The sequence below is a fragment of the Tiliqua scincoides genome, chromosome 4 (genome assembly GCF_035046505.1).
Source record: "Tiliqua scincoides isolate rTilSci1 chromosome 4, rTilSci1.hap2, whole genome shotgun sequence".
Lineage (NCBI taxonomy): Eukaryota > Metazoa > Chordata > Lepidosauria > Squamata > Scincidae > Tiliqua > Tiliqua scincoides.
Window position 1 is genome coordinate 43524619 of NC_089824.1, and position 12997 is coordinate 43537615.

The 12997-nt window shown below is 44.0% G+C and overlaps 1 protein-coding gene across 4 annotated transcripts in view; it reads left to right on the top strand.

Annotated features, from left to right (window-relative positions):
• The window catches only part of NSMAF (neutral sphingomyelinase activation associated factor), a 49408-nt gene that overhangs the window by 20576 nt on the left and 15835 nt on the right, over positions 1-12997 (top strand). For 2 of the 4 annotated variants that reach the window (XM_066624008.1, XM_066624010.1), the window contains exons 11-18: positions 3892-3963; positions 4761-4869; positions 6912-7088; positions 8156-8235; positions 9650-9740; positions 9828-9891; positions 10018-10069; positions 12763-12883. In XM_066624008.1, coding sequence (XP_066480105.1) covers positions 3892-3963; positions 4761-4869; positions 6912-7088; positions 8156-8235; positions 9650-9740; positions 9828-9891; positions 10018-10069; positions 12763-12883 — 766 coding nt within the window. The remainder of the gene's footprint in view (positions 1-3891; positions 3964-4760; positions 4870-6911; positions 7089-8155; positions 8236-9649; positions 9741-9827; positions 9892-10017; positions 10070-12762; positions 12884-12997) is intronic. The other 2 variants (XM_066624009.1, XM_066624011.1) reach the window with 2 other exon arrangements.

The following is a 12997-nucleotide window of genomic DNA, read 5'->3' on the forward strand; positions in this document are numbered from 1 at the left end:
TTCAAAGAATTCTATAAGGTTTGTGAGGCAAGACTTACCCTTACAGAAGCCATGCTGACTCTCCCTCAGCAAGGCCTGTTCGTCTATGTGTTTTGAGATCCTATCTTTGATGAGGCATTCCACTATCTTACCCGGTATGGATGTTAGGCTGACCGGCCTATAGTTTCCCGGGTCCCCCCTCTTTCCCTTTTTAAAAATAGGCGTGACATTTGCTATCCTCCAATCTTCTGGCACCATGGCCGTTTTGAGGGACAAGTTGCATACCTTAGTCAAGAGGTCTGCAACTTCATTCTTCAATTCCTTAATAACTCTTGGATGGACGCCATCAGGGCCCGGTGACTTATTGATCTTTAATTTATCAATGAGGTCTGAAACATCTTCTCTTTTAACCTCTATCTGACTTAACTCCTCGGTCAGGAGGGGCCGTTCGGGCAGCGGTATCTGCCCGAGGTCTTCTGCCGTGAAGACATATGCAAAGAACTCATTTAATTTCTCTGGCATCTCTAAGTCTCCTTTTATCTCCCCTTTCCCTCCCTCACCATCCAGAGGGTCAACCGCTTCTCTGGCGGGTTTCCTGCTTCTAACATATTTGAAGAAGCTTTTATTATTCCCCTTAATGTTGCCGGCCATGCGTTCCTCATAGTCTCGCTTGGTCTCCAGTATCACCTTCTTACATTTCTTTTGCCACAGTTTATGTTCCTTTTTATTCTCCTCATTAGGGCAAGACTTCCATTTACGGAAGGAAGCTTCCTTGCCCTTCAGCCTCTCTAACTTGGCTGGTTAGCCATGCGGGCACCCTCCTGGATTTAGTGGAACCCTTCTTTTTTTGCGGTATACACCTCTGTTGGGCCTCTATTACTGTTGTTTTAAGCAGCCTCCATGCACTCTGGAGAGATTGGACTCTTTTTACCCTCCCTTTCAACCTCCTTCTAACCAGCCTCCTCATTTGAGGGAAGTCCACCCGTCGGAAGTCAAGGGTTTTTGTTAGAGATTTGCCTGGTATTCTTCCCCCAACGTGCACGTCAAAACGGATCGCAGCATGATCACTGTTCCCCAATGGCTCAGTAACGTTTACATCTCTAACCAGGTCCTGCGTACCGCACAATATTAAATCCAGAGTCACCTGTCCTCTGGTGGGCTCCGTGACTAGCTGATCTAAGCCACAGTCATTTAGCATGTCAAGAAATCCGGTTTCCTTATCGTGACCAGAACACAAATTGACCCAGTCAATATGAGGATAATTGAAGTCCCCCATGATTACAACCCTGTCCCTCCTTGTCACCTCCCTGATCTGTTTCCTCATTTCAAGGTCCCCATCCGATTTCTGGTCTGGAGGACAATAGCACGCCCCCAGTATTACATCGCTGCACAAGCCTGGTAATTTAACCCACAGAGATTCTACGGTGGAGTCGGACCCACCTTCAATCTCTACTTTGCTGGATTCTATCCCTTCCTTAACATAAACGGCGACCCCACCTCCAACACGCCCCTGCCTGTCCCTCCTGTAGAGTTTATAGCCTGGGATTGCGGTATCCCACTGATTCTCCACATTCCACCAGGTTTCCGTTATGCCCACTATGTCAATATTTTCCCTTGTCACCAGACATTCCAGTTCTCCCACCTTTGCTCGTAGACTTCGGGCATTCGCATAAAAGCATTTATGCACGGAATGCCCCAGGATGGGCTCCTTATTCGCTCCTTTGTCCCCGCATCCTCTCATTGTGCCAAACCGTCTATCACATCCCATCACCCTACCTTTCCCAATTTCTTCTCCTACCCTGCCTTTGTCTTGTTGTTCTCTAACCTCCCCATCCTCATCCCATAGGGATGAGGAGTCCCGAACCGGATGCCCCTCGGCTCCTGTCGGCCTTCCCCCAGGGATCAGTTTAAAAGCTGCTCTGCCACCTTTTTAATGTTATGCACCAGCAGTCTGGTTCCATTCTGGTTCAAATGGAGCCCGTCCCTCTTGTACAGGCCCCGCTTGTCCCAAAACGTTCCCCAGTGCCTAACGAATCTAAACCCCTCCTCCCTACACCACCGTCTCATCCACGCATTGAGACCCCTGATCTCCGCCTGCCTAGCTGGCCCTGCGCGTGGAACAGGTAGCACTTCAGAGAACGCTACCTTTGAGGTCCTGGCTTTCAGCTTCCTGCCTAAAAGCCTAAATTTGGCCTCCAGGACCTCCCAGCTACACTTGCCCACGTCGTTGGTGCCGACATGCACCACAGCCGCTACCTCTCCCCCAGCACTGTCTACTAGCCTGTCTAGACGAGAAGTGATGTCCGCAACCTTCGCACCAGGCAGGCAAGTCACCATGCGGTCCTCACATCCGTCGCAAACCCCCCTCTCTATGTTTCTAATAATCGAATCCCCCACTACAAAAAGCCCCCGACCCCCCTCCCACCGAGGAGTATCCCGAGTGCGCTCGGATATGGGCCCATCCCCTGTACAAGGGGTCCCCCCTAGGGGATTGTTTCCCTCCTCTCCAGGATGACGTCCTCCAGTCCCGAGACTTCCCACCCGGGCAGCCGAGGAGCTGCATGCCTGAGGTTGGGACGAAGCTTGATCGTCCCCAGAAGTCTACCCACGGTCCTCCTCTGCCTGCCTGCGCTTCTCCAGGTTGGCCACCAAGGCTTCAAGGGAGCAGACACGTTCCCTGAGACCCTGGAGCTCCTTGCACCAAGGACACACCCATGACTTATGCCCCAGAGGCATATAATCATACATATGGCACTCAATGCAGAACACTGGATAGCCCCCACCCTGCTGCTGGCTGTCTGACTGCATAGCTTTTTTGTTGTTGTTGTTTTATTTAGGGGTCCTTTTAAAAACCGTACACTGGATAGCAGCCCTCTTCTCAAGGGAAGAGGAAGGGCAGTGTATGGGGCCCTGGCCTCCTCGCCCTGCTGCTGAACTCGCCCAGATGCTAAACTCTCGTGCCTTACCTGGCACTTAGTTCCCAGAGGCCACACGCGTCTGCAGAGAGCCTCACGCGATGGCCCGCCTAGCTTTATACTCCTGGCTGGCTCCTCCTCCCTCCTTCCTTCCTGATTGAAAGGGGGCTGGCCTTCCCAGGTGAGTTTACAAAAGCTCAGGAAGATAACAAGCCTACTCTGCAGGCTCCTGAATGGACTGCTTGGATTAGCCTAATGGGGTTCTTAATGGGTTGGGAATTGGCCCTTACTAGGTTCTTTCCCTCCTAGTTCTGTTCTCTTAGGCTGGACTGTTTTTGTAACCTCAAGCTAGTTTTTATTTGGGTTTGTTTAATTATTTATTGCTCTCTAGATCCTGTGTCCTGTGTCCCAATTTACTGACCTGTTTAGGTTATGTTCTAACTTAGATTAAGTTTAACCTGGGTTAAGTATAGGTTTAATTTAAACAAGTAGAAAAACCTGCTTTTCACTTTATCCTCCTCCCTTCCTTCGATTAGGTGCTACCTTAGGTGCAGCTAACTTTCAACCTTGATTTAAATGCCTGACCCTTGGGCTCTTACTCACGAGTAGGACTCTGTTCTTACTCACGAGTAGGACTCTGCTCCTGCTCAGAGTAGACCTATGTACCTCCCTTAGGTGCTAACTTTCAATTTTGATTTAAGATTGATTTAAAGGTAAGGTTAAGGTTAGAAGACAGGGAGTTAGAAAGACAAAGCGTTAGAATGGGTACACTTACCTCCTCCTCCTGCTCCTCCTCCTCCTCCTCTCCTTCTCCAAAACTCAGAGGTCTCCTTGCCTTCTCCTCACCCAGATGCTAAACTCTCGTGCCTTACCTGGCACTTAGTTCCCAGAGGCACTTGGTTCCCAGAGGCCACATGCGTCTGCAAGTAAGTAAGTAGTTCATGTGGAGAAATTGGGAATATTCTGTCCTTTTTGATCTTCTTCTATTGCCCTACAGAAGCCTGTGGTTCAGGTGATGCTACATAGCGTCAGACGCATCTACAAAAGGAGACATGGCCTGCTGCCATTGGTAGGTTTGAGTTTACATGTGTGTGTAGTGCCAGAAATGTGTTCATTCATGTGGTAAACTGGCAAGGTGAAATTGTTGAAGAAATACTGATTTCCCAAAGTAGTAACAAGGAAATCTTTACTGTCCAGGTCTATGCCATTTGGTGTTAAATGAACATGACCATGAAGCTGCATATTCACTTGCAGCATGGTGAGTCATATGGCCTGGTTAGGCTAAAGTGTTAAAAAATATATTTGATATTATACTGGAAAACCAGAGTAGTTCTACTTCTGCAGAGGTCACTAACGAACTTGTCTGGTAAAGAGTTAAAGATTATAGCAGACAGCTTTGTAGCAAAGGCAGATGATTATCTGTTGCGAACCGCTTTCTGTTGCGAACCGCTGGGTTTCTCTACTATTACTGTTTTAAAAGTTGAGCCTTGAGTGCCTTCACTGGGAGAAGGGAAGAATAAAACTTCATTAAATAAATTCTGTGCTATAACTTTCATTCATATCTATAAAATGTCAAGTTAAATGCTGCTAAATCACTTCTGCTATGAGACTTGCAATGCAAGTCTAGGTATGTCTACTCAGAAACAAGTCTCATTAAGTTTTATGGAACATGCTCCCATGTAAGTATGCATAGGATTTCAATTTTGAGATTGCGTTTCCCTTACCTGGGAGTAAGTACCATTGAATACAGTTTTGCTCACATCTGACAAGCATAGGATTGTACTTGGTTCCCATGTTAATCCTGAATGGTAGAATCACCAGCTGAATTTTGTTATGTTATCTTATTTCTCTCTCTTAATCTCCAAGGGTCTCGAGGTATTTTGCACTGAGAATGATCTATGTTCAGACATCTACTTGAAATTCTACAACACTCAGGATCGCGATAATGTCTATTTCTACGTGGCAACATATTTAGGTTTCAATAAATGTTCTTTTCTTTTGGGTAACTTGTTATGTATGAGTCTTCACTATTTCTTCTATCTCCCAACTTCCTCTACAGATAACGAACATCTCAGAAATCTGTTATATTGCAACTAAGCCTAAGTCACCGTGAAATTGAGAACTGCAACTTGAGTAGTAATATTTTTGGGGATTGTAAAAGTCTCTATCTAGCACAGAGGTTTTCCAAACTCTCAGGGAGAGTTTGGGAAACCGTCTTTGCACAGGTTGGGGTAGCGATGCGATCAGGATGATGGCACTGCTGCAAGGAATGGGAGAGGTTTTTTTAGTTTACCTGGTGGGCACTAAGGCTCTCTGGCGGGTCTAGGGAGCCTGCAACCCACTGTAGCTATCCCAGAAGCTTCATACTCCTGATAAAAAGGGGAAGAAAACACTTCCTGTTTTTGTTGCAAAAAACCACTTTCTGTTTTCATTGTTCAAAGCTGCAGAGGTTGTCATGGGTTGCAGGCTCCCCAGACCCTCCAGAGAGCCCTAGCCACCTCCAGGTAAGCTAAACAAACACCTTCCCTCCCTGGCAGCAGCACGATCATCCTGATCATGTTGCTGCCATTGCTGTGGCCCCACCCCTTAAGGGGACAGCTACAGAGCTTCCCTGGCTGGGGCACTCCAACGCCCCAGTTTGGAAACCTCTGCTCTAGTAGAAAATTCAGCAAGCAACGATTTCTTATTTTTTCAGTTTTGTCATACTAAATAATCAAACAATTACACTGTTAATTAGAACTTACTCAACCATAGCAAAGCTTCTATAAAATATAAAAAGCTTATGTAATCTTTTCAGTGTCAGTAATTCATTGGGTAATTAATGATCATAATTAACTCGCACTTCCCATTGCCTCAGCTCAGTTGTTTAATCACAGCCTATTAAGTTTTTTTTCCCCAGTATTGCAAACATCTGTCATTATTTTCTGTTTTATTCTACCCTTGCCATATTGTTGATAAACTTTGTTAATACATTTTCAGCACTTCTTACTGCATTATTGTGGAACCAGTCCTTATTTCTAATGATGGGCTTCAAAAACACTAAAGGGCATTAATAAGTGATAAGTCAGTTCACTAATAAGTGATGTCAGTTGGCCTGGAGGCCAACTCCATCAAACAGTATCACATTCATAGTGTGTCCAATGGAACTACAATCCCAACTATTAACATTATATTAACCAGTATTTGCCCCCCCCCAAAAAAAAAAAAACCCCTGATATGACCACATTGCTCATATTCTGGAAATAATGTTGGAAGAAATTTTTATTTGAATCTCTAGTTGTTGGCCAAAGAATACCTTAGTCAGGCTTATGATCAGTCTTGTCTAAAATGTGATAATAAACAGTTGTAGATGATTTGGAGCAGCAGTTCTCAAACTTATAGGGAGTTTGGGAACCACGGTAAGTGTAGTGGGTGTGGGGGGATGGTGCTAACACAATTGGAACAGTTGTTCCAGCACTGGGGACATGGGTTTTTTTTTTTTACTTAACTCCTGTCTGCAGTGACCCCCAGGGAGTTTGCAGGGAATCCCGCTAAGTCCTCTGCAGGGCTCAGTGTACCTCAAAACATTGAAAAAAATGTAATCGTGACCCGCTTCTGTTTTCGTGATCACAACCCTGGAAGTGAATCGCAATCACATTTAAAAAAAATGTTTTGAGGTGCAGGGAGTCTTGCAGAGTTCTCCACAGGGCTTCCTCTACCTCTGTCAGAGGCCGCTGCAGGGAGGGAAAGTTTAAAAAAAGAAAAAAGTCCCTTTGTCCCTGGCAGTGGTGCGATAGTTCCGATGGCATTGTTGCTGTCACCCTGCCCCTTAAGAGTGCAGAGGCAGGGCTTCTTAGGCTGGTGGGTTGTGACCCAGCAATTTGAGAACCCTTGCTTTGGCTGATAGGCATAAATTCAGAAAGCGTTGATAGTACATCAGTTTAGTTTAAGTATGGAATAACTTAGTCTTCCATGAAAACATTCATTCATAACTTTAAATTTTTTTTTTCTGTGCTCACGCTTCCTGTCTGTTCACAGAGAATCACATTACGGAGAACACAGCAGAAAGTTACATGTTACAGTGGCAACGAGGGCACATATCAAACTACCAATACCTTCTTCATCTCAACAATTTGGCTGATCGGAGCTGCAATGACCTTTCTCAGTATCCTGTATTTCCTTGGATCATAGCAGATTATTCTAGTTTGGAACTGGGTAAGAACCTCTTAAAGAAAAACAGAGCAATTCATTGACTAGCTTCTTCAAAGGGGATCAAATATAATGCTACAGATCAGACCATCGGTGTGTTCTAACCCTTGTGTGGCCAGAGACTGCCTGTTACCCAAGTTGGGGGGGGGGGCGGAGTCCCGCTTGAAGTAAGGGAAAATATTTTCCTTTACCTCTCTGTGTAGGCCCCTGATGGCCAATGTGTCTCCTCCAACCTATGCCAGCTATGTATATCTGGCATAGGTTTGAAGAAAGAAAGGGGATGGAGCGAGCTGAAAAATGGTGGCTGGGATCTGGTGTGCACGTTTGCTACAAAGACCCACTCCCTTCAACCTGCCCCCTCTCCTTCCCCAGTTTGCTCAGAAACCCCCTGTCCTCTCTCATTTCATGAAATGCCCGTCTGTGAGCTTATCTCTACTGGTGCAGTCCGAGCTCCGCAGCAATGCGGCTCCGATGCTGCTGCCACTTTGTGGCAGATTGTATTTGCTTGGCAGTGCTGTGCTCCACATGTCATCACAGGGCCTTCTTACAACAGAAATGAGTGTCCTGCTGTCCTAATTGAGGGATGGGACTGAGTGGTAAATGCCAATAGATATTACCCTAACCTCCACATATGTGCCTTCTTGAGTTATTAAAGAAAATGAAAAAATATTTACAGTTAATAAACAGAAATCACCACTCTGATTAAAACTGCATCAGGAGATTTGTGTGCCCTTAACTTTCCATCCCACCAGTTTTGTGAATTTGCCATGTAATTCTATGTATGATCATTTGGAAGTATGCCCAATTAAGTTCAATGGGGTTTGCTCCTTGGTAAGTGTGTGTAGCATTGCAGCCTATGCCTTTTGGTTAATCAAAACATGCAATCAAAACATGCAGACAATTTATGGGTCAGTGAGAAGCATGACACGGGGGTAAGATTTGGCATGGTAGTTCTTGTGCATATGTGCTAGAAACAGAAAACATTCATTGTATTCTTATCTAATAGGCAGAGCTGTTAATCTGTTGTAATACCATGCAAAAGGAAATGTTTTTTTTTTTTTAACTGTTTGTAGACTTGACTAAGCCGGAAACGTTTCGGGACCTCAGTAAGCCAATAGGTGCACTTAACAAAGAGAGACTGGAAAGATTGTTGGTATGTAGAAAATTAGCTTTCTTGTAGTGTGTGTATATGTGCTAAGTAAAATAAGATATGTGTAATTTTGTCTGTGTGTGTGTTATATGAATATGAATATATATATGAATGAACCAGTCAATATATATAAATTTTTTAAGGACAGCTGTGTTGGACTTTCTCTTGCATTTCTGTTCATGTGCAATTGTATAATTGGTGTTTAAGTAGTAACTGTTTCTTGACTGGTTCATTACAGTTTTTTTTCCAAATGAACTCTAGCTTCATATATAAATCCATCAGTGTCTCTTCTCACCCTCTCTTCTGAGCAATTACTTCAATTAACCACCTGTTCTTATCAATTGCAAAATGTGGAATAGTGGTGCTTTTTGTTTGCTAGTTCCCCTCCCCCGAAGTTAACACCATTGTTCAACCACTTCGATGTTTGCTTGAACTTACATAAACTTGTTTGCATTTTAGACTGTTGTGTGGTAAAGATACCTTTTAGTTATATTAATCTCACATATACATCATGGTCATATGTTTGGTTTACATCCACACTGATTCATAGTGGCAGACGTTCCAAAGTGGATTAGAAAGAGTATGCAGTCCCTATCCTGGAACAGGAAAGAGCAGAGGAACAGTTGAATGGAGAGTGTCATAGAAGGAAATGCAGTTACATGGGCTGACCCCGCCCCCTTCCACTGCATGGAGATAAGAGGGGAATATAAAAGGATAATACAACATTCTTCCTGGCCTGTTTTCCCCATGTTAAACTTCTGACTATTTGATCATTCATTTTTAACATGAATAGAGCATTTGCCACAATGCAGGGAATATTTCCATTCACCCTCAAAACTTAAATTGCAAGAGAGAGTAGAATCTTCAGTCTATGCAAACTTTCTGCAGGTTGCAGTATAATTGCAGCCTCTTGTTTCCAAGGTTCAGGCTGAAAATGTTATCTGCTATTTGTAAACAAAGTGGACAGGCCTTTCTGCTGGTTTCAAGGTTATTCCTTTATTGGATGCAGTATATTCCTGAAATAAACCAGATTTTGGAAACATACTCTGAAGTGGTCCATAGAGTTGTATATGGTTCTATGAAGTCACTGAACCATGGAGAATAATTGTGTGACATTATGAATTAAAATAAAATATTGGCTCATATTTCAGCCACATCTGTGCTGGGTGTGGATGAATGTTAGCATTTAGCAGTTTCATAGGGTTGGAGCAGACACACAAGATCATATAATGCAAACCTCTGCCTGTAGGGGGTTTCTCCTCCTAGAGCATCTCCAGCAGGTGCCTGTATAGCCTCTGTTTGAAAATCTCTAGTGAGGGAGAATCCATCACCTCAATCAACAATCTGTTCCAACGCTGACCTGCCGATCCCATCAAGAATTTCTTCCTGATATCTCTCTCTTCTGTTGCATTGGCAGGCACGTTATCAAGAAATGCCAGAACCAAAGTTTATATATGGCAGCCACTACTCTTCACCGGGTTATGTTCTGTTTTATCTTGTCAGAGTTGGTAAGACACCTGCAAAGGTTCTCCTGAACATGTGGTAATGAAGCTTGCTTAAACTTGCATGATATCTGACCTCTCTTGCTTCCACAGCACCAGAATACATGCTTTGTTTACAAAACGGAAAGTTTGATCATCCTGACAGAATGTTCAACAGGTTTGTTTCAACCCTTACAGGTAGTTTCATTTTATTTTGTTGGATGCTGAAAATTCTTGCTTTAAAATAAGATGTGTTGAAGTATTTTTAAATATTGTGCCATCTTTCTCTCTTGTTTTTATCCAGTATCGCAGAAACCTGGAAGAATTGTTTGGATGGTGCAACAGACTTCAAAGAGGTAAATGATCTGGTTGTACTTTATATATTTGACTTCCTTTTTGTTTCTGGTGCCTACAGCAATTCTGTTAGTAATCAGAATTGATCTGCAGATTTTACATCAAACCAGTATAGATTTCCAAAAACCTGACTGGAGTCTATCTGTAATCTGAAAGGCTTCTCTGAAATTGCAAGCCTTTGGTACCAAGTGTGCCTTCTACACTACTGGAAACTATTGGATTCTGGTCAGTTCACATACAAAATCTAAAATAGATTCCAGAATGTAGTTTCAGAAATGCAGCAGAATCAGAAGTCTAGAATCCAAGTTGGAAATTCAGTTGGGCTCCAGGAAATAGCTGAGTGTAAATCCAGTAGTTTTATCCATTTCCAATTCCTTGTGGGAAAAACTACACCTTACTGGAGATGGCAGCTGCTGCAAAAATGATTGAATTGTCTCCAGTACAGTGGGCCTGCTGTATCCATAGGGTTTGGTTCTGGGACTCCACACGGACACAAGCCTGAGATAAAATTGTGTAATGTAAATTGCATAACTTGTGAACGAGACATGAGTGCTGAAGAGAGATCTGTGAAATACCAGGTGGCTGCAGCAGGGTATGTGAAATTTTTTCCAAATACATTTTCAGTCTGTGATTGCTTAAATCTACAGATGCAGGACCCATAGATATGACAGGCCCACTGTAATTTATATCCATGCTTACCAAGCCATCATCCCATTATGCAGTTCTGTGTTCCATTAGAACACAAGACATCATAGCAAGGTGTCGATTCATGTTTCACAGATTCCCCCTTCACTCTCTGTTTGGTTTTGTTGCTCTCAGTTGTTGCTGTAGAATTTGGTTTTCTTTTTAGTATATTTTTTTATTTGTGTTTTGATTTTATTATTTTGGTGTATGTTGTGATGTCAGCTCCCCTGTTGTCGGAGGCGAAAAGCAAGATAAAATTCCCCAGATAAATAACCATGAATTAATCAATGTTGCAGGGGAAAAGAACTCCCCAGGGCTGTTTCTGTTTGAACTATCCCCATTTTGTCCATAATTCTAACTTCAGTAAGTCTGCCTTGATATAGAAGGAAGTGCAATTCTGTTGCACACAATTCTGGATTGTGGCCAGTATTAATATTATTGTGGCATCTGAAGCAACAGTCTGTTCGCCAGGTGGACCCAGCTATCCAGCTCCATCTGACACTTTTTAAAATGTACTTTAACCTGTTGTACTTCGAAAGAAAAAAAACTTGTTCTTGCCTCAGATCTGGGGCTATCTAAAAAATCCTTGGGATATGATGATTTCCATTATTGCTGCCACTGCTTCACTTCAGATACCGTATACTTTTTGGCTACATGATGATTAACAAACCACATGGGGTGATCACTGGCATAGCGGCATTGGGAGTGGGTTGCTATCCTGGTGTCATGTCTCAAGTGTGCCATCTGAACCAGATTTGAACCTTTGAAGCCATTCCTGTGAGCCTTTGTCCCAACTTAGAAGATTTCATGTTTCATACGTTCATACTGTTCTCAGTGGAGAGACCAGATAAAATCTTACTTTTTATGGAAAGGATAATGCAGTTTTTGAGAGAGTCATCACTATTGCCTTTTCAGCCACACTAGACACTGTTCCAGAACCACCTTTCAGAGCGCGATACCATAGTCTTTCGAGACTGAAGGTTGCCAACTACATCACTATTGCCTAACACTTGCTTGGAACCAGTATTTTGAATCTGATTAAGAGCTAGTTGATGGAATGCTTTTCATGTACCGTGTAGTTTCTCTTATAGTAATGTAAATATAACTAAGTTCTAAATTCAGTTCACTTGGAAGTCCCATTATTTCTGCTAAGCAAAATTCCAGTTACATGTGTACATAGCGAAAACTACTTTCTTCTGTTGGACAGTTGCTGTAACTTATCTTAGTGACCACCCAGGCTTTGAGATAACCTCTGAAACACTGACTTTGGGTGCAATCCCAGCTATGCCTTATGCTGGCCCAAGTCACTTGGGCCGGCCTAGGAGGGACGCAAATGTGCCGTAAAGCACGTTTGCGCCTCCTCGAGGGGAAGCCAGACTGGTGCTCTGAGAAGTGCTGGCCTGCGGACGCTGACATAAGCCTCCGCACCAGCTTCCTCTCAGCCACTTGTGTCGGCCCGCTTGCACTGACACAAGCGGAAAAGGTAGGCATGGGGGAGCGGGGAGTAGGAGAGAGGGAGGCGTTCCTGGGCAGGGGGAGGGTGGACAATGGGCGGCCCTGGGGGCGGGCGGGCGGGGAGCAGGAGGCGGGGCTGGGATCTGGCAGTTATGCCATATCCCAACCCCTGTTTCCTGGAGAGAACGGAGTGGCTTCAAGCTGCTCCACTCTCCACGGATTTGCGCCACCTCCAGAGGTGGTGCAAGTCTAAGGAGACCCATTGTGGCCAGTAGCCCATACCCAGGGGTAAGGGAAAAAATTTCCCCTTACCTCTGGCTGAGCCGCTTCTGGCCACAATCCTGCACTGGATACAGTGCAAGCCTCCTGGCTTGCCTGTTCCAGCGCAGATTAGGATTGCACCCCTTGTCTGTTAATGCTGGGCAATTCTCCCCTCCCAACTTTGGAAACACTGATAATGGTTAGTAAATATCACAGCAACACTGTTATAAAACTGTAAACTCTATCCTGTTGTTCAGACCTTGTGTACTTACCCACGTGTCTTTATTTTTCCTAGTTGATCCCTGAATTCTACGAAAATGATTCCAGCTTCCTAGTAAATAGCTTGAAACTGGACTTGGGAAAGACTCAAGGGGGAAAGATAGTTGACAACGTAGAACTTCCCCCTTGGGCATCAGGTAAATGGAATTCTGATTGAGTACATTGGATTCTGCTTTAGAGTTCTGACTTTATTCATTCTGGAGTCATGGGAAATAACTTGTCTGCGCTCTTAATGTCTTACAGCCCAATCC